The sequence below is a fragment of the Panulirus ornatus genome, chromosome 52 (genome assembly GCF_036320965.1).
Source record: "Panulirus ornatus isolate Po-2019 chromosome 52, ASM3632096v1, whole genome shotgun sequence".
Lineage (NCBI taxonomy): Eukaryota > Metazoa > Arthropoda > Malacostraca > Decapoda > Palinuridae > Panulirus > Panulirus ornatus.
This window is the reverse complement of record NC_092275.1, coordinates 2164097-2189836: the sequence shown is the minus strand read 5'-3', so window position 1 is coordinate 2189836 and position 25740 is coordinate 2164097. Positions and strand designations below refer to the sequence as shown.

At 41.7% G+C, this 25740-nt stretch overlaps 1 protein-coding gene across 1 annotated transcript in view; it reads left to right on the top strand.

Annotated features, from left to right (window-relative positions):
• Positions 1-25740, top strand: part of LOC139764996 (uncharacterized) — a 313325-nt gene that overhangs the window by 277505 nt on the left and 10080 nt on the right. Inside the window, exon 23 of the mRNA XM_071692047.1 lies at positions 14357-14529. Within this exon, the coding sequence (XP_071548148.1) occupies positions 14357-14529 (173 nt within the window). The remainder of the gene's footprint in view (positions 1-14356; positions 14530-25740) is intronic.

Sequence of the window (25740 nt, the reverse complement as noted above, 5' to 3'; positions counted from 1 at the left end):
GGGTGAAGGCATGTACAGAGCATCAGATTGGGGAAGAGCAGTGTGGTTTCAGAAGTGGTGGAGGATGTGTGGATCAGGTGTTTGCTTTGAAGAATGTATGTGAGAAATACTTAGAAAAGCAAATGGATTTGTATGTAGCATTTATGGATCTGGAGAAGGCATATGATAGAGTTGATAGAGATGCTCTGTGGAAGGTATTAAGAATATATGGTGTGGGAGGAAAGTTGTTAGAAGCAGTGAAAAGTTTTTATCGAGGATGTAAGGCATGTGTACGTGTAGGAAGAGAGGAAAGTGATTGGTTCTCAGTGAATGTAGGTTTGCGGCAGGGGTGTGTGATGTCTCCATGGTTGTTTAATATGTTTATGGATGGGGTTGTTAGGGAGGTAAATGCAAGAGTTTTGGAAAGAGGAGCAAGTATGAAGTCTGTTGGGGATGAGAGAGTTTGGGAAGTGAGTCAGTTGTTGTTCGCTGATGATACAGCGCTGGTGGCTGATTCATGTGAGAAACTGCAGAAGCTGGTGACTGAGTTTGGAAAAGTGTGTGGAAGAAGAAAGTTAAGAGTAAATGTGAATAAGAGCAAGGTTATTAGGTACAGTAGGGTTGAGGGTCAAGTCAATTGGGAGGTGAGTTTAAATGGAGAAAAACTGGAGGAAGTGAAGTGTTTTAGATATCTGGGAGTGGATCTGGCAGCGGATGGAACCATGGAAGCGGAAGTGGATCATAGGGTGGGGGAGGGGGCGAAAATCCTGGGGGGCCTTGAAGAATGTTTGGAAGTCGAGAACATTATCTCGGAAAGCAAAAATGGGTATGTTTGAAGGAATAGTGGTTCCAACAATGTTGTATGGTTGCGAGGCGTGGGCTATGGATAGAGTTGTGCGCAGGAGGATGGATGTGCTGGAAATGAGATGTTTGAGGACAATGTGTGGTGTGAGGTGGTTTGATCGAGTGAGTAACGTAAGGGTAAGAGAGATGTGTGGAAATAAAAAGAGCGTGGTTGAGAGAGCAGAAGAGGGTGTTTTGAAGTGGTTTGGGCACATGGAGAGGATGAGTGAGGAAAGATTGACCAAGAGGATATATGTGTTGGAGGTGGAGGGAACAAGGAGAAGAGGGAGACTAAATTTGAGGTGGAAAGATGGAGTGAAAAAGATTTTGTGTGATCGGGGCCTGAGCATGCAGGAGGGTGAAAGGAGGGCAAGGAATAGAGTGAATTGGAGCGATGTGGTATACCGGGGTTGACGTGCTGTCAGTGGATTGAAGCAGGGCATGTGAAGCCCTTCTTCCACACACTTTTCCAAACTCAGTCACCAGCTTCTGCAGTTTCTCACATGAATCAGCCACCAGCGCTGTATCATCAGCGAACAACAACTGACTCACTTCCCAAGCTCTCTCATCCCCAACAGACTTCATACTTGCCCCTCTTTCCAAAACTCTTGCATTTACCTCCCTAACAACCCCATCCATAAACATATTAAACAACCATGGAGACATCACACACCCCTGCTGCAAACCTACATTCACTGAGAACCAATCACTTTCCTCTCTTCCTACACGTACACATGCCTTACATCCTCGATAAAAACTTTTCACTGCTTCTAACAACTTTCCTCCCACACCATATATTCTTAATACCTTCCACAGAGCATCTCTATCAACTCTATCATATGCCTTCTCCAGATCCATAAATGCTACATACAAATCCATTTGCTTTTCTAAGTATTTCTCACATACATTCTTCAAAGCAAACACCTGATCCACACATCCTCTACCACTTCTGAAACCACACTGCTCTTCCCCAATCTGATGCTCTGTACATGCCTTCACCCTCTCAATCAATACCCTCCCATATAATTTACCAGGAATACTCAACAAACTTATACCTCTGTAATTTGAGCACTCACTCTTATCCCCTTTGCCTTTGTACAATGGCACTATGCACGCATTCCGCCAATCCTCAGGCACCTCACCATGAGTCATACATACATTAAATAACCTTACCAACCAGTCAACAATACAGTCACCCCCTTTTTTAATAAATTCCACTGCAATACCATCCAAACCTGCTGCCTTGCCGGCTTTCATCTTCCGCAAAGCTTTCACAACCTCTTCTCTGTTTACCAAATCATTTTCCCTAACCCTCTCACTTTGCACACCACCTCGACCAAAACACCCTATATCTGCCACTCTATCATCAAACACATTCAACAAACCTTCAAAATACTCACTCCATCTCCTTCTCACATCACCACTACTTGTTATCACCTCCCCACTTGCGCCCTTCACCGAAGTTCCCATTTGCTCCCTTGTCTTACGCACTTTATTTAACTCCTTCCAGAACATCTTTTTATTCTCCCTAAAATTTAATGATACTCTCTCACCCCAACTCTCATTTGCCCTTTTTTTCACCTCTTGCACCTTTCTCTTGACCTCCTGTCTCTTTCTTTTATACATCTCCCACTCAATTGCATTTTTTCCCTGCAAAAATCGTCCAAATGCCTCTCTCTTCTCTTTCACTAATACTCTTACTTCTTCATCCCACCACTCACTACCCTTTCTAATCAACCCACCTCCCACTCTTCTCATGCCACAAGCATCTTTTGCGCAATCCATCACTGATTCCCTAAATACATCCCATTCCTCCCCCACTCCCCTTACTTCCATTGTTCTCACCTTTTTCCATTCTGTACTCAGTCTCTCCTGGTACTTCCTCACACAGGTCTCCTTCTCAAGCTCACTTACTCTCACCACCCTCTTCACCCCAACATTCACTCTTCTTTTCTGAAAACCCATACAAATCTTCACCTTAGCCTCCACAAGATAATGATCAGACATCCCTCCAGTTGCACCTCTCAGCACATTAACATCCAAAAGTCTCTCTTTCGCACGCCTGTCAATTAACACGTAATCCAATAACGCTCTCTGGCCATCTCTCCTACTTACATAAGTATACTTATGTATATCTCGCTTTTTAAACCAGGTATTCCCAATCATCAGTTCTTTTTCAGCACATAAATCTACAAGCTCTTCACCATTTCCATTTACAACACTGAACACCCCATGTATACCAATTATTCCCTCAACTGCCACATTACTCACCTTTGCATTCAAATCATATATATATATATATTTATATATATATATATATATATATATATATATATATATATATATATATATATAATTTTTTTTTTTTTTTTTTTTTTTTTTTTTTTTTTTTTTTTTTGCTTTGTCGCTGTCTCCCGCGTTTGCGAGGTAGCGCAAGGAAACAGACGAAAGAAATGGCCCAACCCACCCCCATACACATGTATATACATACGTCCACACACGCAAATATACATACCTACACAGCTTTCCATGGTTTACCCCAGACGCTTCACATGCCCTGATTCAATCCACTGACAGCACGTCAACCCCGGTATACCACATCGCTCCAATTCACTCTATTCCTTGCCCTCCTTTCACCCTCCTGCATGTTCAGGCCCCGATCACACAAAATCTTTTCACTCCATCTTTCCACCTCCAATTTGGTCTCCCTCTTCTCCTCGTTCCCTCCACCTCCGACACATATATCCTCTTGGTCAATCTTTCCTCACTCATTCTCTCCATGTGCCCAAACCATTTCAAAACACCCTCTTCTGCTCTCTCAACCACGCTCTTTTTATTTCCACACATCTCTCTTACCCTTACGTTACTTACTCGATCAAACCACCTCACACCACACAGTGTCCTCAAACATCTCATTTCCAGCACATCCATCCTCCTGCGCACAACTCTATCCATAGCCCACGCCTCGCAACCATACAACATTGTTGGAACCACTATTCCTTCAAACATACCCATTTTTGCTTTCCGAGATAATGTTCTCGACTTCCACACATTCTTCAAGGCTCCCAGAATTTTCGCCCCCTCCCCCACCCTATGATCCACTTCCGCTTCCATGGTTCCATCCGCTGCCAGATCCACTCCCAGATATCTAAAACACTTCACTTCCTCCAGTTTTTCTCCATTCAAACTCACCTCCCAATTGACTTGACCCTCAACCCTACTGTACCTAATAACCTTGCTCTTATTCACATATACTCTTAACTTTCTTCTTTCACACACTTTACCAAACTCAGTCACCAGCTTCTGCAGTTTCTCACATGAATCAGCCACCAGCGCTGTATCATCAGCGAACAACAACTGACTCACTTCCCAAGCTCTCTCATCCCCAACAGACTTCATACTTGCCCCTCTTCCAAAACTCTTGCATTCACCTCCCTAACAACCCCATCCATAAACAAATTAAACAACCATGGAGACATCACACACCCCTGCCGCAAACCTACATTCACTGAGAACCAATCACTTTCCTCTCTTCCTACACGTACACATGCCTTACATCCTCGATAAAAACTTTTCACTGCTTCTAACAGCTTGCCTCCCACACCATATATTCTTAATACCTTCCACAGAGCATCTCTATCAACTCTATCATATGCCTTCTCCAGATCCATAAATGCTACATACAAATCCATTTGCTTTTCTAAGTATTTCTCACATACATTCTTCAAAGCAAACACCTGATCCACACATCCTCTACCACTTCTGAAACCACACTGCTCTTCCCCAATCTGATGCTCTGTACATGCCTTCACCCTCTCAATCAATACCCTCCCATATAATTTACCAGGAATACTCAACAAACTTATACCTCTGTAATTTTTGAGCACTCACTCTTATCCCCTTTGCCTTTGTACAATGGCGCTATGCACGCATTCCAACAATCCTCAGGCACCTCACCATGAGTCATACATACTTTAAATAACCTTACCAACCAGTTAATAATACAGTCACCCCCTTTTTTAATAAATTCCACTGCAATACCATCCAAACCTGCTGCCTTGCCGGCTTTCATCTTCCGCAAAGCTTTTACTACCTCTTCTCTGTTTACCAAATCATTTTCCCTAACCCTCTCACTTTGCACACCACCTCGACCAAATCACCCTATATCTGCCACTCTATCATCAAACACATTCAACAAACCTTCAAAATACTCACTCCATCTCCTTGTCACATCACCACTACTTGTTATCACCTCCCCATTTGCGCCCTTCACTGAATTTCCCATTTGCTCCCTTGTCTTACGCACTTTATTTACCTCCTTCCAGAACATCTTTTTATTCTCCCTAAAATTTAATGATACTCTCTCACCCCAACTCTCATTTGCCCTCTTTTTCACCTCTTGCACCTTTCTCTTGACCTCCTGTCTCTTTCTTTTATACATCTCCCACTCAATTGCATTTTTTCCCAGCAAAAATCGTCCAAATGCCTCTCTCTTCTCTTTCACTAATAATCTTACTTCTTCATCCCACCACTCACTACCCTTTCTAATCAACCCACCTCCCACTCTTCTCATGCCACAAGCATCTTTTGTGCAATCCATCACTGATTCCCTAAATACATCCCATTCCTCCCCCACTCCCCTTACTTCCATTGTTCTGACCTTTTTCCATTGTGTACTCAGTCTCTCCTGGTACTTCCTCAAACAAGTCTCCTTCCCAAGCTCACTTACTCTCACCACCCTCTTCACCCCAACATTCACTCTTCTTTTCTGAAAACCCATACAAATCTTCACCTTTGCCTCCACAAGATAATGATCAGGCATCCCTCCAGTTGCACCTCTCAGCACATTAACATCCAAAAGTCTCTCTTTCGCGCGCCTGTCAATTAACACGTAATCCAATAACGCTCTCTGGCCATCTCTCCTACTTACATACGTATACTTATGTATATCTCGCTTTTTAAACCAGGTATTCCCAATCACCAGTCCTTTTTCAGCACATAAATCTATATATATATATATATATATATATATATATATATATATATATATATATATATATATGTATATATATATATATATATGTATCCCTGGGGATAGGGGATTAAGAATACTTCCCACGTATTCCCTGTGTGTCGTAGAAGGCGACTAAAAGGGGAGGGAGCGGGGGGCTAGAAATCCTCCCCTCTCATTTTTTTTTTTTTTTTCTAATTTTCCAAAAGAAGGAACAGAGGGGGCCAGGTAAGTATATTCCAAAAAAGGCCCAGTCCTCTGTTCTTAACGCTACCTTGCTAATGCGGGAAATGACGAATAGTTTAAAAGGAAAGAAAGAAATATATATATATATATATTCTCTAGCATTCATCTCCCCATATGAATAGGGTTGTTAGGGAGGTGAATGCTAGTTTTGGAGAGAGGGGCAAGTATGCAGTCTGTTGTGGATGAGAGAGCTTGGGAAGTGAGTCAGTTGTTGCTCGCTGAATATACAGCACTGATGGCTGATTCGGGTGAGAAACTGCAGAAACTGGTGACTGAGTTTGGTAAAGTGTGTGAAAGAAGAAAGCTGAGAGTAAATGTGAATAAGAGCAACGTTATTAGGTACAGTAGAGTTGAGGGACAAGTCAATTGGAAAGTACGTTTTAATGGAGAAAAGCTGGAGGAAGTGAACAGTTTTAGATATCTGGGAGTGGATTTGGCAGCGGATGGAACCATGTAAGCGGAAGTGAGTCATAGGGTGGGGGAGGGAGCGAAAGTTCTGGGAGCGTTGAAGAATGTGTGGAAGGCGAGAACGTTATCTCGGAAAGTAAAAATGGGTATGTTTGAAGGAATAGTGGTTCCAATAATGTTATATGGTTTTGAGGTGTGGGCTATGGATAGAGTTGTGTGGAGGAGGGTGGATGTGTTGGAAATGAGATGTTTGAGGACAATATGTGGTGTGAGGTGGTTTGATCGAGTAAGTAATGAATGGGTAAGAGAGATGTGTGGTAATAAAAAGAGTATGGTTGAGAGAGCAGAAGCGGGATGTTTTGAAATGGTTTGGTCACATGGAGAGAATGAGTGAGGAAAGATTGACAAAGAGGATATATGTGTCAGAGGTGGAGGGAACGAGGAGAAGTGGGAGACCAAATTGGAGGTGGAAAGATGGAGTGGAAAGGATTTTGAGTGATCTGGGCCTGAACATGCAGGAGGGTGAAAGGCTTCCAAGGAATAGAGTGAATTGGAACAATGTGGTATACCAGGGTCGAAGTGCTGTCAATGGATTGAACCAGGGCATGTGAAGCGTCTGGGGTAAACCATGGAAAGTTGTGTGGGGTCTGGATGTGGAAAGGGAGCTGTGGTTTTGGAGCATTATACATGACAGCTAGAGATTGAGTGTGAACGAATGTGGCCTTTGTTGTTTTTTCCTAGTGCTATCTTTCACACATGCGGGGGGAGGGGGTTGTCATTTAATGTGTGGTGGGGTGGTGATGGGAATGAATAAGGACAGACAGTATGAACTTTGTACATGTGCATATATGTATATGTCTGTGTGTGGACAGGTATGTATATACATGTGTATGTGGGTGTGTTGGGCCATTCTTTTGTCTGTTTCCTTGCGCTACTTCGCTAATGTAGGAGACAGTGACAAGTATAATAAAATATATATATATATATATTTCTTTCTTTCTCTCATACTATTCGCCATTTCCCGCATTAGCGAGGTAGCGTTAAGAACAGAGGACTGGGCCTTTGAGGGAATATCCTCACCTGGCTCCCTTCTCTGTTCCTTTTTTTGGAAAATTAAAGAAAAAAAGAATGAGGGGAGGATTTCCAGCCTCCTGCTCCCTTCCCTTCTAGTCGCCTTCTACGACACACAGGGAATACGTGGGAAGTATTCTCTCTCCCCTATCTCCTATCCTCTATGTATGGAAAAAATAAAATTATGCTGTTAAAGTTTTGAACTAGTAAATTCAACAACCAGTATTGGACACAAAGTTAATGTCTAGGTTTAATAAACAGATGGGTACACTTACGCAAAATTAGGTTCATCACCTTCAAAACAGAAATACAATTTACCCCCACCCACAAATTATTCTTTATGTGGTATCATAGGTAGGGCTGATGGGAAGATCGAACCAATATTTTTCTTTTTTCATAGCTTATCTGTTTACATAAATCTAGTCAGTTACCAAAGCACATGAAAAATTAACACTACAATATTGATGCTAGAAGATTGATTAGCTACGCTCAAAAGTTCTAACCTAAATGACAATTGTCATTTAGGTTTATATATATATATATTTATTTCTTTATTTATTTTGCGTTGTCGCTGTCTCCCGCGTTTGCGAGGTAGCGCAAGGAAACAGACGAATGAAATGGCCCAACCCACCCCCATACACATGTATGTACACACACGTCCACACACGCAAATATACATACCTATACATCTCAATGTACGCATATATATATATACGCACAGACACATACATATATACCCATGCACACCATTTACACTGTCTGCCTTTATTCATTCCCATCGCCACCTCGCCACACATGGAGTACCATCCCCCTCCCCCCTCATGTGTGCAAGGTAGCGCTAGGAAAAGACAACAAAGGCCTCATTCATTCACACTCAGTCTCTAGCTGTCATGCAATAATGCCCGAAACCACAGCTCCTTTCCACATCCAGGCCCCACACAACTTTCCATGGTTTACCCCAGACACTTCACATGCCCTGATTCAATCCACTGACAGCACGTCAACCCCGGTATACCACATCGATCCAATTCACTCTATTCCTTGCCCGCCTTTCACCCTCCTGCATGTTCAGGCCCCGATCACTCAAAATCTTTTTCACTCTATCTTTCCACCTCCAATTTGGTCTCCCACTTCTCCTCGTTCCCTCCACCTCCGACACATATATCCTCTTGGTCAATCTTTCCTCACTCATTCTCTCCATGTGCCCAAACCATTTCAAAACACCCTCTTCTGCTCTCTCAACCACACTCTTTTTATTTCCACACATCTCTCTTACCCTTACATTACTTACTCGATCAAACCACCTCACACCACACATTGTCATCAAACATCTCATTTCCAGCACATCCACCCTCCTGCGCACAACTCTATCCATAGCCCACGCCTCGCAACCATACAACATTGTTGGAACCACTATTCCTTCAAACATACCCATTTTTGCTTTCCGAGATAATGTTCTCGACTTCCAAACATTCTTCAAGGCTCCCAGGATTTTCGCCCCCTCCCCACCCTAAGATCACTTCCGCTTCCATGGTTCCATCCGCTGCCAGATCCACTCCCAGATATCTAAAACACTTTACTTCCTCCAGTTTTTCTCCATTCAAACTCACCTCCCAATTGACTTGACCCTCAACCCTACTGTACCTAATTACCTTGCTCTTATTCACATTTACTCTTAACTTTCTTCTTTCACACACATTACCAAACTCAGTCACCAGCTTCTGCAGTTTCTCACATGAATCAGCCACCAGTGCTGTATCATCAGCAAACAACAACTGACTCACTTCCCAAGCTCTCTCATCCACAACAGACTTCATACTTGCCCCTCTTTCCAAAACTCTTGCATTCACCTCCCTAACAACCCCATCCATAAACAAATTAAACAACCATGGAGACATCACACACCCCTGCCGCAAACCTACATTCACTGAGAACCAATCACTTTCCTCTCTTCCTACATGTACACATGCCTTACATCCTCGATAAAAACTTTTCACTGCTTCTAACAACTTGCCTCCCACACCATATATTCTTAATACCTTCCACAGAGCATCTCTATCAACTCTTATCATATGCCTCCTCCAGATCCATAAATCTTTTTCTTTTCTTTCGTACTATTCGCCATTTCCCACGTCAGCGAGGTAGCGTTAAGAACAGAGGAATGGGCCTTTGAGGGAACATCCTCACCTGGCCCCCTTCTCTGTTCCTTCTTTTGGAAAATTGAAAAAAACGAGAGGGGAGGATTTCCAGCCACCCGCTCCCTCCCCTTTTAGTCGCCTTCTACGACACGCAGGGAATACGTGGGAAGTATTCTTTCTCCCCTATCCCCAGGGATAAGATCCATAAATACTACATACAAATCCATTTGCTTTTCTAAGTATTTCTCACATACATTCTTCAAAGCAAACACCTGATCCACACATCCTCTACCACTTTCTTTTTTCTTTTGTTTCATACAATTTGCCATTCCCGATTCAGCGAGGTAGCGTTAAGAACAGAGGACTGGGACTCTGAGGGAATATCCTCACCCGGCCCCCTTCTCTGTTCCTTCCTGTGGGAAAAAAAAAAAATAAATGTATTGTGCTCATCCTCCTCGTAGACTCAGATTGGGGTGTCTAAATGTGTGTGGATGTAACCGAGATGTGAAAAATGGAGAGATAGGTAGTATGTTTGAGGAAAGGAACCTGGATGTTTTGGCTCTGAGTGAAACAAAGCTCAAGGGTAAAGGGGAAGAGTGGTTTGGGAATGTCTTGGGAGGCAAGTCAGGGGTTAGTGAGAGGACAAGAGCAAGGGAGAGGACAAGAGCAAGGGAAGGAGTAGCAGTACTCCTGAAACAGGAGTTGTGGGAGTATGTGATAGAGTGTAAGAAAGTAAATTCTCGATTAATATGGGTAAAACTGAAAGTTGATGGAGAGAGGTGGATGATTATTGGTGCATATGCACCTGGGCATGAGAAGAAAGATCATGAGAGGCAAGTGTTTTGGGAGTAGCTGAATGAGTGTGTTAGTGGTTTTGATGCACAAGACCGGGTTATAGTGATGGGTGATTTGAATGCAAAGGTGAGTAATGTGGCAGTTGAGGGAATAATTGGTATAAATGGGGTGTTCAGTGTTGTAAATGGAAATGGTGAAGAGCCTGTAGATTTATCTGCTGAAAAAGGACTGGTGATTGGGAATACCTGGTTTAAAAAGCGAGATATACATGAGTATACTTATGTAAGTAGGAGAGATGGCCAAAGAGCGTTATTGATTACGTGTTAATTGACAAGCGCGCGAAAGAGAGACTTTTGGATGTTAATGTGCTGAGAGGTGCAACTGGAGGGATGTCTGATCATTATGTTGTGGAGGCTAAGGTGAAGATTTGTATGGGTTTTCAGAAAAGAAGAGTGAATGTTGGGGTGAAGAGGGTGGTGCGAGTAAGTGAGCTTGGGAAGGAGACTTGTGTGAGGAAGTACCAGGAGAGACTGAGTACAGAATGGAAAAAGGTGAGAACAATGGAAGTAAAGGGAGTGTGGGAGGAATGGGATGTATTTAGGGAATCAGTGATGGATTGCGCAAAAGATGCTTGTGGCATGAGAAGCGTGGGAGGTGGGTTGATTAGAAAGGGTAGTGAGTGGTGGGATGAAGAAGTAAGAGTATTAGTGAAAGAGAAGAGAGAGGCATTTGGACGATTTTTGCAGGGAAAAAATGCAATTGAGTGGGAGATGTATAAAAGAAAGAGACAGGAGGTCAAGAGAAAGGTGCAAGAGGTGAAAAAGAGGGCAAATGAGAGTTGGGGTGAGAGAGTATCATTAAATTTTAGGGAGAATAAAAAAGATGTTCTGGAAGGAGGTAAATAAAGTGCGTAAGACAAGGGAGCAAATGGGAACTTCAGTGAAGGGCGCAAATGGGGAGGTGATAACAAGTAGTGGTGATGTGAGAAGGAGATGGAGTGAGTATTTTGAAGGTTTGTTGAATGTGTTTGATGATAGAGTGGCAGATATAGGGTGTTTTGGTCGAGGTGGTGTGCAAAGTGAGAGGGTTAGGGAAAATGATTTGGTAAACAGAGAAGAGGTAGTAAAAGCTTTGCGGAAGATGAAAGCCGGCAAGGCAGCAGGTTTGGATGGTATTGCAGTGGAATCTATTAAAAAAGGGGGTGACTGTATTGTTGACTGGTTGGTAAGGTTATTTAATGTATGTATGACTCATGGTGAGGTGCCTGAGGATTGGCGAAATGCGTGCATAGTGCCATTGTACAAAGGCAAAGGGGATAAGAGTGAGTGCTCAAATTACAGAGGTATAAGTTTGTTGAGTATTCCTGGGAAATCATATGGGAGGGTATTGATTGAGAGGGTGAAGGCATGTACAGAGCATCAGATTGGGGAAGAGCAGTGTGGTTTCAGAAGTGGTAGAGGATGTGTGGATCAGGTGTTTGCTTTGAAGAATGTATGTGAGAAATACTTAGAAAAGCAAATGGATTTGTATGTAGCATTTATGGATCTGTAGAAGGCATATGATAGAGTTGATAGAGATGCTCTGTGGAAGGTATTAAGAATATATGGTGTGGGAGGCGAGTCGTTAGAAGCAGTGAAAAGTTTTTATCGAGGATGTAAGGCATGTGTACGTGTAGGAAGAGAGGAAAGTGATTGGTTCTCAGTGAATATAGGTTTGCGATGGCAGGGGTGTGTGATGTCTCCATGGTTGTTTAATTTGTTTATGGATGAGGTTGTTAGGGAGGTGAATGCAAGAGTTTTGGAAAGAGGGTTAAGTATGAAGTCAGTTGTTGTTCGCTGATGATACAGCGCTGGTGGCTGATTCATGTGAGAAACTGCAGAAGCTGGTGACTGAGTTTGGTAAAGTGTGTGAAAGAAGAAAGTTAAGAGTAAATGTGAATAAGAGCAAGGTACAGTAGGGTTGAGGGTCAAGTCAGTTGGGAGGTAAGTTTGAATGGAGAAAAACTGAAGGAAGTAAAGTGTTTTAGATATCTGGGAGTGGATCTGGCAGCGGATGGAACCATGGAAGCGGAAGTGAATCATAGGGTGGGGGAGGGGGCGAAAATCCTGGGAGCCTTGAAGAATGTTTGGAAGTCGAGAACATTATCTCGGAAAGCAAAAATGGGTATGTTTGAAGGAATAGTGGTTCCAACAAAGTTGTATGGTTGCGAGGCGTGGGCTATGGATAGAGTTGTGCGCAGGAGGGTGGATGTGTTGGAAATGAGACGTTTGATGACAATGTGTGGTGTGAGGTGGTTTGATCGAGTAAGTAACGTAAGGGTAAGAGAGATGTGTGGAAATAAAAAGAGCATGGTTGGGAGAGCAGAAGAGAGTGTTTTGAAATGGTTTGGGCACATGGAGAGAATGAGTGAGGAAAGATTGACCAAGAGGATATATGTGTCGGAGTTGGAGGGAACAAGGAGAAGTGGGAGACTAAATTGGAGGTGGAAAGATGGAGTGAAAAAGATTTTGAGTGATCGGGGCCTGAACATGCAGGAGGGTGAAAGGCGGGCAAGGAATAGAGTGAATTGGATCGATGTGGTATACCGGGGTTGACGTGCTGTCAGTGGATTGAATCAGGGCATGTGAAGCGTCTGGGGTAAACCATGGAAAGTTGTGTGGGGCCTGGATGTGGAAAGGGAGCTGTGGTTTCGGGCATTATTGCATGACAGCTAGAGACTGAGTGTGAACAAATGGGGCCTCCCCCCTCATGTGTGCGCTACCTCGCACACATGAGGGGGGAGGGGGATGGTATTCCATGTGTGGCGAGGTGGCGATGGGAATGAATAAAGGCAGACAGTGTGAATTGTGTGCATGGGTATATATGTATGTGTCTGTGTGTGTATATATATGTGTACATTGAGATGTATAGGTATGTATATTTGCGTTTGTGGACGTGTATGTATATACATGTGTATGGGGGTGGGTTGGGCCATTTCTTTCGTCTGTTTCCTTGCACTACCTGGCAAAAACGGGAGACAGCGACATAGCAGAATAAATAATAAATGAAATATATATATATATTTATTTCTTTGGGAGCGGGGGGTGGAAATCCTCCCCTCTTTTTTTTTTTTTTTTTAATTTTCCAAAAAAAGGAACAGAGAAGGGGGCCAGGTGAGGGTGTTCCCTCAGAGGCCCAGTCCTCTGTTCTTAACGCTACCTTGCTGATGCGGGAAATGGCGAATAGTTTGAAAAAAAAAAAAAAAAACTTTATTTCTTTCAAACTATTCGCCATTTTCCGCATTAGCGAGGTAGCGTTAAGAACAGAGGACTGGGCCTTTGAGGGAATATCCTCACCTGGCCCCCTTCTCTGTCCCTTCTTTTGGAAAATTAAAAAAAGAAAAGAAAAAAAAAAGAGGGGAGGATCTCCAGCCCCCCTGCTCCGTCCCCCTTTAGTTGCCCTCTTCGTTGAAATGTATAGGTATGTATATGTGGCCTCTTGGGTGGGTTAGGCCATTCTTTTGTCAGTTTCCTTGCGCTACCTTGCTAATGCAGGAGAGAGCAACAATGTATGACAAATATAAATGTAAAAAAATATAAAGTAGTAACAATTAGATTAATATCTGAAGAGAGTGTTTTATCAGATGTCCCATGGTGATGAAGAGGATGTTTTATTAGATGTGCCAGAATGAATCTTGTTAGCCCATCTGTTATCTTACATATTGCTCTGTTGATTTTGAATGTTGATTAGCCTCTACTATTGTGAAACTAGCCTTTAGTAAACACAATTGGATTGATCTCTGTGCTGATGGGTCACAGAATTTAGTGATACTTGTTTCCTGAAACTCAATTTATGTATTCATTTATACGTATGTTTTGTGTTATAGGAGGCAGTTGGACATATTGACCTCCGCACATGCACTACGAGACGTGTTGAACTTGTTACCAGAGATGTATGCGCCCGACAACACACCTTTCAACTTACCTGTATGCGACCAGCATGCTCCAGAGATGTCACAAATCTTGTGCAGGAAGTTCAGGGACCTTCTGTAATCACAAGGTAGTTATTGTATGGTTATGAATTTTTGTTATTTGGATTTTGATAAGGTATATCTATCTATCTATATGCCTGAATCCTGTTCCTTTCAGGAACTCCCCCAAGGGGTTGATCACAGCAAAAGTTTCCATAACCAGTGAACTTCAGTGCCACTTTTTAGCCTTTGGTATACTTGATGTTATCAAATGTGCCATTAGATCCTGTTCTGAGATACAGAGAGTTTGAGAGGCATTACAGTGCAGAAACAAGAATCTTGGGATGTACAAAGTCTGTAGATAGTATGTGAAGGAAAATTGCTTGAATGGCAAGACTGGCATATCAAACTGGGGAAAATGTATATTTGAAAACACCAGAAAATGTCTAAACTGGCTCAAGAAAGGGAGATGCTGCAAATTATCATTACAGTTTAGGTGCTGCTTGAATGAGTATTGCAAGGACTACCACATATCAGGGACAGTGAGACAGATTCCTCATGCTGATCACAATGCACACCCATATTTATACACAGACTGTACCAGACAGATTAATAAAGGACCTGAAAGCACCCTGCCAAGCACAACAGAACAAAGAATATTAACCTCACCGAATAACACAGAAACAAGTCATTTAACGTCTTTTATACACACAGGAACTCAAATTACACACAAATAAAATCCTCTTGAATGCAGTATTTGCAACCTTCGTTGAAAAACATACTGAAGACCACATGAATAGTGAGGTCTAGATCCCAAATTACGGCTTTTACATGTTACAGGGCTAGAATGTCATGCGAGGACACATAGATACTTTCATGATAGCTGAGTGTGTGAGCTCTTCAAGTGATGAAGTAGAAACACTTGTTGTCAAGGTTGAAAACCAAACCTTGGTCATTGCATTAATCTTCAGGCTACCAGATGCATAGCACAAGAATTTACAAAACAAATGAGGAAGTTACAATCTTTCTTGACTTGGGAAACCCAATGCAAAATATATGTACTTTTAGGTGACATTATCCTATCACATATAAAATGGAGACAGACATGAAGCAACATTGTAGCAGAAACTACCAACACTGGAGGCAGCTCGGATGAACAGCTAAAAATAAAGTCTACAGATAACAGAATCATCCAGAAGAAATAACACCTTGCATTTAATCTTTACAAACAGTGTGTACTTAATATGTGACATCACCATCTCAAACGCCCTGTATTCTAATCACAACCTAAAGTGAAGTAAAAACAAGTTTAGATGCTAAACCACCGAGGCAAAATACATGTAACAATGAAAGTGATATTAGATAGTAAGTGGATAGAATGGAAAGAAGTAATTAATGGAATATCTGCAACACAATGGGAAACCATGCTGATTACCATAACATAAGAGGAGTGAGTTAAAGATTTGACCACTTTCACACTCCAAAAATGCAGTAGCCACATAACACTGAAAAGAATGCACAAAAGGTGTAGGGTAGAAACAGGAAAACAAGCACTCTACAGGATGCAAAAAAAAAAAGGAACTGATCTAAAAAAAGCCATAGGTCACCCAGCAAAGGAAAGGAAACCTGTCCGGTGAACTAACGGGCATAGATCATTAACTGAAATAATTGTACTCACATGAAAAATGCAAACTCCATTGGCTACTAAAGTAGGTATTTGTCCAGGGGAATATGAATTAGTATTCAGTGAACCTAAATCCACCTGAAAGTCTTCTTAGTAGATAGCAATCCCCCAATGTTACACTTAGCAGATATCACCACTTCAACACAGGATTTTAAGAGGGCCAAAGAGAGTATGCCTATGTGCTCAGCCCTAGGCCCAGACTCATGGAACTCATTTTTCATAATGAAGTGCAAAACACTTTTAGCATGAGCACTAATTATCCTCTGGAGAAAAATTCTAGATTGCATCATTCCTAAGAATCTGAAATTAACTCATAATGTCCCACTCCACAAAGATGGAAGCACAGCAGTCCAAAAACTTTCAACCAAAAGCATTAATGTAACTTTTTTTCTAAAGAGTCCTAAGAGGCAAACTGAGTTTATTTATGGTCTGAATAGTCTCTATAACCCAGGACAAGGAGGTTTTAGGGTGAGAAGATCCTGCCTGTGTCAGTTGCTTGCCCACTATGATAGGATTGCTGAAGCTCAGAAAAACAAAGAAATGCTGATATGATTTAAATTGACTTTGCCAGAGCATTTGCCTAATGTGACCATGGTGTCGTATCACATAGAATATGAAAGATGGCAATATCTGAAAAAACTGGGAGGTGGATATACAACTTTTTAACTCATAGATCACAACACACATTTGTAAACAGTACTGTCTCCAGAATCTCCTTGGCAAAAACTCACTCCCCCAAGGAACCATACTAGAACCCTTCCAGTTCCTCATTCTTATATCTGACGTTGTTGCAAGAACAAGGCACAGTTTCATATCATCCTTTAGCAGATGCAAGAGTAAGTAGGAATATCATATCAATAAAGGATGCTAAAAGGCTGCAGAGAAATGTAAGCAGTCTTCAGTTGGGCCACTGAGAACAACATGCTTTTTCTTGGGGATAAGTTGCAACTCCTTTGATATAGGGAAATTGAATAAATGAAAAAATACAGAATAACAGAGTGATACTGGTGCTATCATAAGCCAGTTGAACAGTGTGAAAGATCTTGGAGTAATAATGTCCCATGACCTCACCATTAGTGAATACAACAAAATGACAAAATGGCAAGAGAAGAAAAATCACTTATGATATTCAAAGCAATAATTTTTTCTAAAGAGGAAATAAGAAGGAGTCATGTGGGCTCAGATTGGGGTGTCTAAATGTGTGTGGATGTAACCAAGATGAGAAAAAAGGGGAGGAAAGGAACCTGGATGTTTTGGCTCTGAGTGAAACAAAGCTCAAGGGAAAAGGGGAAGAGTGGTTCAGGAATGTCTTGGGAGTAAAGTCAGGGGTTGGTGATAGGACAAGAGAAAAGGAAGGGGTAGCACTACTCCTGAAGCAGGAGCTGTGGGAGTATGTAATAGAGTGTAAGAAAGTAAACTCTAGACTGTTATGGGTAAAACTGAAAATGGATGGAGAGAGATGGGTGATTATTGGTGCCTATTCACCAGGATTGATCAAGGAAATTATTACTTATAAAAATTCAAAGGGTGAAAGTTCTGGGAGTGTTGAAAAATGTGTGGAAGACGAGAACATTATCTCAGAAAGCAAAAATGGGTATGTTTGAAGGAATAGTCGTTCCAACAGTGTTGTATAGTTGTAAGGCATGGGCTGTAGATAGGGTTGTATGGAGCAGAGTAGAAGTGTTGGAAATGAAATGTTTGAGGACAATATTTGGTGTGAGGTGGTTTGATTGAGTTAGTAATGAAAGGGTAAGAGAGATGTGTGGTAATAAAAAGAGTGTGGTTGAGAGAGCAGAAGAGGGTGTATTGAAATGGTTTGGTCACATGGAGAGAATGAATGAGGAAAGATTGATGAAGAGGATATATCTGTTACAGGTAGAGGGAACGAGGAGAAGTGGGAGACCAAATTCGAGGTGGAAGGATGGAGTGAAAAAGATTTTGAGCGGTCGGGGCCTGAACATACGGGAGAGTGAAAGGCGTGCAAGGAATATAGTGAATTGGAATGATGTGGTATACCGGGATCCATGTGCTGTCATTGGATTGAACCAGGGTATGTGAAGTGTTTAGGGTAAACCATGGAAAGTTCTGTGGGGCCTGGAGGTGGAAAGGGAGGTGTGATTTTGGTGCATTACACATGACAGCCACAGACTGAGTGTGAACGAAATGTGGCCTTTGTTGTCTTTTCCTAGTGCTACCTCGCACATGCAGGGGTAGGGGGATGCTATTTCATGTGCAGGCGGGGTTGCGACGGGAATGGATGAAGGCAGCAACTATGAATATCTACATGTGTATATATGTATATATCTGTGTATGAATGTGTGCATAATTACATGACAGCTAGAGACTGAGTGTGAACGAATGTGGCCTTTGTTGTCTTTTCCTAACGCTACCTCGCGCACATTTTGGGGGAGGGGGTTGTTATTTCATGTGTGGCGGGGTGGCGATGGGGATGAATATGGGCAGATAGTATGAATTATGTACATGTGTATATATGTATATGTCTGTGTGTGTATATATATGTATACGTTGAGATGTATAGGTATGTATATTTGCGTGTGTGGACATGTATGTATATACATGTGTATGTGGGTGGGTTGGGCCATTTCTTTTGTCTGTTTCCTTGCGCTACCTCGCTAACGCGGGAGACAGCGACAAAGCAAAATAAATAGATAAATAAATGGATATGTATGTATACATTGAAATGTATAGGTATTTATATGTGCGTGTGTTGGCGTTTATGTATATACATGTGTATGTGGGTGGGTTTGGCCATTCTTTCCTTGGCTTTCTTGCGCTTCCTCGCTAATGTGGGAGACAGGGTCTAAGTATGATAGAAAATAAATGATAAATTTTTTTTCACGAACTGAACATTGCTGTATTCTACATTTCTCTACAGGGCAGGTGAAATTGCAGAATTAGAGTGTTCAGAGATCTTTTACAGCCCATGTTAGTGTGGTAAAGAAAATGAATTACTGGAAAATGGCTGAAAATCTTTGAGGCTGTATTCCCTGGGGTGCAGATGGAAGTGGCATATCATCAGCTCCCTCAAGGGGGTGGCCATGGTGAATTCCATTGCCACTTCCTACCCTTACAGGCCACTAACAGAGGGCAACTCCAGTGCTGTGTTTCTAGAGGCTCCTACCTATTGTTTCCATGACTACTTCATACCTAGTGTTCCTACCAAGTACTGCCTAATGTTCCAACCTACTACCACTGCTTAATGTTCCTTGTTACTACTTCTACCTAATTTTTTATACCTAATGCTCCTCCCTGATGTTTCTGCCTACTTCATCTGTCTGTTGCTCTTACCATTTTGCCAAAAGGCAGGATTAGTGTATAGTGCAGGAAAATCTAGAGTTATGTAGAATGAGTTGTGTGAGTCAAGTATTGTAAAGTTCTTCATGTGATAACGACAGATTGTATGTTTGTGGACAGGATACCAGCAGTCCACATATGGGTGAGACAGAAAGTAAATGCAGTTGTTGGGTCAGAGGAGTGCAACTTGACAGCCAGTGAAGTGCTGACTCAATATGCATCCATCACTAACCCTCTTGATACCCAGGAGGGTAGCATGGTAATTTATCTTATCTCCCTGGTTGGTTGCTTCCTTTCAACGACTACCCAACAAATACAACCTTTGAAATATAAAAGTGTGATATGCACAAAAAGAGGGAACACCTTGCATTCTACCAGTGCTCAGATGAGAAGCTTAAGAGTGCACTGGACAAATTATTACAAAGTGTACCAGACCAGCCAGGCTGTGGATGCTATGTAGGCCTGAGGGCTGTGGCCACTGACCCAATCCAACAGCCTTGGCCCAACCTGGTAAGCTTGTTTGTCCAACTACCCAACCAAACAGATGTGGTATATCTCAGGCTGTGGGGATAGAAGATACCCTAAGACATGTACTAACCTTAACTAACAAAGGTGGTAGCAAAGCATGTCCTAATATCAGTCGACCAATAGCACTAACATTGCAAATTATTGAAATATTCAAGTCTTAAGAAGCACAGTGACTGAAGTTATGGAGTTTAACAATTTACATAAGTAAGAACATAGTTTCAGGGCCATAAGGCCTTGCCTGTCCTATTTGTTTGACGGCTTTAAGATTATTAAGGCTCTGGAAGACAACAAATGCTAATATGATTCACACAAACTTCGCATAAGCATTTTGTAATGAGACCATGTTTTCATAGCACATAGAATATTTTTGATGGGAATAACTGCAAAAATTGGTAGATGGTTTTACAACTTTTTAATCAACAGTTCACAACACTTTCATTCAGTGCCTCTGTAGTAAAACGTTCAGTCCTCCAAAGAACTGTACTTGCACATCTCTTGTTCCTCATTCTTGTACCTGACATTGATGCAAACATGAGTCGCAGTTTCATATTATTTTCTATAGATGACACTGGAATAAGTTTGAAAGTCACATCAGTAGAGGATGCTGAAAGGCTACAAAGAGACTTAAACGTTGTCATCCAGTGGAAATAGATTTCATCTCTGTTGTAAAGAAAATCAAGAAATCAAAAACAATGCAGAATATTGGGTAAACAGACATGATTATAGACTAACTGGAAAATCTGATCCTAGGGAGGCATGATCTCCAACTTGCACATGGGAATAACTTTCTACTGGCACAGACAGGCATGGGAGACTCTAAAATAGTATCTTTGAAATTCATCCCTGTGATCTAAAAGATTGTGCCTTTGAACTTGTGCCTATGCTTACTCATCTGTTCGTTTCTGCTTAAAACTCAAAACTATTTCTTCTTGGAATCATACTTTAATACATTCCATCCCTAAGAAGGGTGATCGTTCACCCCTCTAACTACCATCCTGTTGCTTTGACATCTACCATTTTCAGAGTCTTTGAATTCCTCCTTACCTCGCATATCCTTAAACACCACGAAAATCAGTCTTCTCTCTGATCACCAGTATGGCATCTGCAAGGTGAGCTCCACTGGTGATATTTTTTCCTATCTTACAAATGTCTGGTCATCATCTCTGAAAGATTTTGGGGAGTCGTAAGTTCTTGACACATCTAAGGCTTTTGACAGAGTGTGACACTGGGGTCTCATCTGTAAGCTCCCCTCTTTTGGCTTCTTTGCCTCACTTTGATCCTACATATCTAGCTTCCTCTCTGGTTTATTTATTTCTGTGGTTTACATGAATTTACTTGAGAAAGACAGAAAACAGGAGGCCTGATTGGCCCACAACTAAGTTGTCTGGGGGTAGGGTGTGGAAAAGAGGAGTTTAACATGACAAGAAAATATAGTTCCGCTCAGCAGTTTTTTAAGCTATCAATGACTCCTTGCTGCTGCACATCATACCTCTAGTGTCCCTGTTACTGCTGCTGTTTATATTTTATTTCTGGTGTTTCTCTTAGAGTATATCTGAATTTATAAGATATTTGTCTATATGACTTTTGAAGGTTTTATAGTCTTGGCATTCTCTACATCTAATGGTAATTTATTCCAAAGCTCAAAACACCTATAAGAAAAGAAGCTTTTCCCCCCATACTACATCTTTTAACTTTTGAGTTTTGTTCCATTTGTCTTGGTAACCATATTTCTTGTATTTAGAAATGATGTACGTGATTACTTTATCGAACTTCTTTAGAATTTTGAACACTTGGATTAAGTTGCCATGAAATCTAAGTTTTTTGAGGGACGAGATCCAATTGTTTTAGCCTTTCTTCGTATGCCAGATTTCTAAGGGATGGGATCAATTTTGTTGCATGCCTTTGGACTTGCTCTAAATTTTCCTTGTCTTTATTTTTATAGTCTGGGGACCAAAACTAGACTGCACATTCAAGGTGTCTAACTAGATAATCATAAAGTGTGAAAATTGTTTCTGGTGTTTTGTAATGTATGTTCCTGGCTGTGAAACCTGACATTTGGTTGCCTTTTTTACTTGCTGCTTGACACTGTTTAGTGTACTTTGGATTGTTGCTAATGACAACTCCAAGGTCCTTTTCTTCATTTACTTTAGTTAGAGAGTTTCCATACGTTTGTAGTTGTAACGTATATTCTTGTCTCCAGATTGCATATATTTACACTTGTCTACATTTAACTTCATTTGCTATATGTCTGACCACTCTGCTTGTAAGTTCAGATCTGTTTGAATCATTTTGCAGTCCTGCCTGTTTACAGCTCTACCTCTTAGATTAGTATCATCAGCAGATTTGGGGATCTTACATATGAAACCGAGTTATATGTCATTAATGTATTTTTTGAAAAGAAGCGGGCCTAGAGCTGACTCTTGTGGCACACCACTCGTTATGTCTAGCTGATCTTTCTTCTGGTAAGTCTTTGTCTGATCCTTGCACAGAGTACTTCACCAATTTCCTGTGCTTTGAGTTTATGTGAAAGTCTCTTGTGAAGTACTTTATCGAAAGCCTTTTGGAAATCTAAATATACTACATCAGAGGGTACTCTTTTGTCCCAATTCTGAAAAATAACACTGAAAAATTCCAGCAAATTCGTCAGGCAGGATCTTCTGTTAAGGAAATCGTGTTGGTTGTCTGGTATAATTTTGTGATCTTGGAACATGACAATTTTATCTTGTAATACTTTTTTCCAGTGGGGTAGACAAAATCTTGTTAAGTTTAATGCCTCGAAGACTCAATTTATACCAATCTCATGAAAACTCCTCACAACTCTCATCTCTCCTTTGATGGTTCTGTAAGTCCACCTCTTGACTTGGTATTACTGTTACATCAACTCTTTCCTGGAAACCCCATGTTATAGGTATAGCTAAGTCTGCCTTTTAAGAACCTGGGTGTCCTGTTTAGATGTTGAAACTTCTGTTTCAAACAGTTGCTTCATTTATGCAAGAGATTGATTTGTCCTTGTATGGAGTACTGCTCTCACATTTGGGGAGGTTCCTTACTTGCCAGAGTTGAGTCGAAAGCAGTCTAACTTATAAACTGTCCCAGGCTAACTTCCAAACTTGATCCCTTGCCCCTATACTGCAATGCTGGTTGGCTTTTGCTCCTGAGAGCTGGCTGCTTGTGTGCCTCCAACACTAGCTGGACTGCACCATACTCGGCAAGCTGCTGCGTCACATGATTATAGTATGGTCATCAGCAACTCAGGGGTGGGCCATTTTGAAACCTGATCTTTTCCCTACATGTCAATGCTGTGGAACTCTCTTTTCCTTTTCATGTCTTTTGTGATGACTATGACCTGGCACATTTCAAAAGACAAGTCATTCATGTCCTCAAAAATTCATAATTACTTTCCCTCTTTTCTTTTTCAGTTTTATAATTCTCTCAATATGTGGACTTTGGTCCATGACTGAAGCTTTCAACATGAAAAGAGATAATATGACCAACACTCTTCATCTTACCTGTGATCATCAGAAACACTATGAGATGCACAGAAAAGAAGTTGGTGTCTTGGACAAGAATTTACAAAGTGTTACAGATTAGCCAGGCTGTGGAGTCGACATGGGCCTGTAGGCTGGGGCTTCCAATAGCTTGTTTGATCAGCAACCCAACCCAGCAGCCTGGGCCCGGCTAGGACTCTGAGGGTAGAAGACCTAAAACTTCACCACTCATTCACAACCATGTATTTACCTGATGTAGATGTTAATCTGCTGAGAGGTGCAACTGGAGGGATGTCTGATCATTATCTTGTGGAGATGAAGGTGAAGATTTTTAGAGGTTTTCAGAAAAGAAGAGAAGATGGGGCAAAGAGAGTGGTGAGAGAAAGTGAACTTGGGAAGGAGACTTGTGTAAGGAAGTACCAAGAGAGACCGAGTGCAGAATGGAAAAAGGTGAGAGCAAAGGATGTAAGGGGAGTGGGGGAGGAATGGGATGTATTTAGGGAAACAGTGATGGCTTACACAAAATATGCTTGTGGCATAAGAAACGTGGGAGGTGGGCAGATTAGAAAGGGTAGTGAGTGGTGGGATGAAGAATTAAGATTATTAGTGAAAGAGAAGAGAGAGGCATTTGGACGATTTTTGCAGGGAAATAGTGCAAATGAGTGGGAGATGTATAAAAGAGAGAGGCAGGAGGTCAAGAGAAAGGTGCAAGAGATAAGAAAGAGGGCAAATGAGAGTTGGGGTGAGAGAGTATCATTAAATTTTAGGGAGAATAAAAATATGTTTTGGAAAGAGATAAATAATGTGCATAAGACAAGAGAACAAATAGGAATATTGGTGAAGGGGGCTAATGGGGAGGTAGTAACAAGTAGTGGTGATGTGAGAAGGAGATGGAGTGAGTATTTTGAAGGTTTGTTGAATGTGTTAGATGATAGAGTGGCAGATATAGGGTGTTTTGGTCAAGGTGGTGTGTGAAGTGAGAGGGTCAGGGAGAATGGTTTGGTAAACAGAGAAGAGGTAGTGAAAGCTTTGCTGATGATGGAAGCCAGCAATACGGCAGGTTTGGATGGTATTGCAGTGGAATTTATTAAAAAAGGGGTGACTATGTTGTTGCCTGGTTGGTGAGGATATTCAGAGTATGTATGGCTCATGGTGAAGTGCCTGAGGATTGGCAGAATGCATGCATAGTGCCGTTGTATAAAGGCAAAGGGGATAAAGGTGAGTACTCAAATTACAGAGGTATAAGTTTGTTGAGTATTCCTGGGAAATTATACGGCAGGGTATTGATTGAGAGGGTAAAGCCATGTACAGAGCATCAGATTGAGGAAGAGCAGTGTGGTGTCAGAAGTGGTAGAGGATGTGTGGATCAGGTGATTACTTTGAAGAATGTATGTAAGAAATACTTAGAAAAACAATGGATTTGTATGTAGGATTCATGAATCTGGAGAAGGTATATGACAGAGTTGATAGAGATACGAGTATATGGTGTAGGAGGCAAGTTGCTAGAAGCAGTGAAACGTTTCTATCGAGGATGTAACACATGTGTAGGAGTAGGAAGAGAGGAAAGTGATTGGTTCCCAGTGAATATTGGTTTGCGGCAGGGTTGCGTGATGTCTCCATGGTTGTTTCATTTGTTCATGGATGGGATTGTTAAGTGAATAAATGAGTTTTGGAGAGAGGGGCAAGTATGCAGTCTATTGGGGATGAGAGGGCTTGGGAAGTGAGTCATTTGTTGTTCGCTGATGATACAGCGCTGGTGGCTAATTCGGGTGAGAAACTGCATAAGTTGGTGACTGAGTTTGGTAAAGTGTGTGAAAGAAGAAAGCTGAGAGTAACTGTGAATAAGAGCAAGGTTATTAGGTTCAGTAGGGTTGAGGGACAAGTCAATTGGGAGGTAAGTTTGAATGGAGAAAAAGTGGAGGAAGTGAAGTGTTTTAGATATCTGGGAGTGGATTTGGCAGTGGATGGAACCATGGAAGCGGAAGTGAGTCACAGGGTGGGGGAGGAGGCTGAGGTTCTGGGAGCGTTGAAGAATGTGTGGAAGACGAGATCATTATCTCAGAAAGCAAAAATAGGTATGTTTGAAGGAATGGTGGTTCCAACAATGTTATATGGTTGCAAGGCGTGGGCTATAGATAGGGTTGTGCGGAGGAGGGTGGATGTGTTGGAAATGAGATGTTTGAGGACAATAAGTGGTGTGATGTGGTTTGATCGAGTAAGTAATTAAAGGGTAAGAGAGACGTGTGGTAATAAAAAGAGTGTTGTTGAGAGAGCAGAAGATTGAC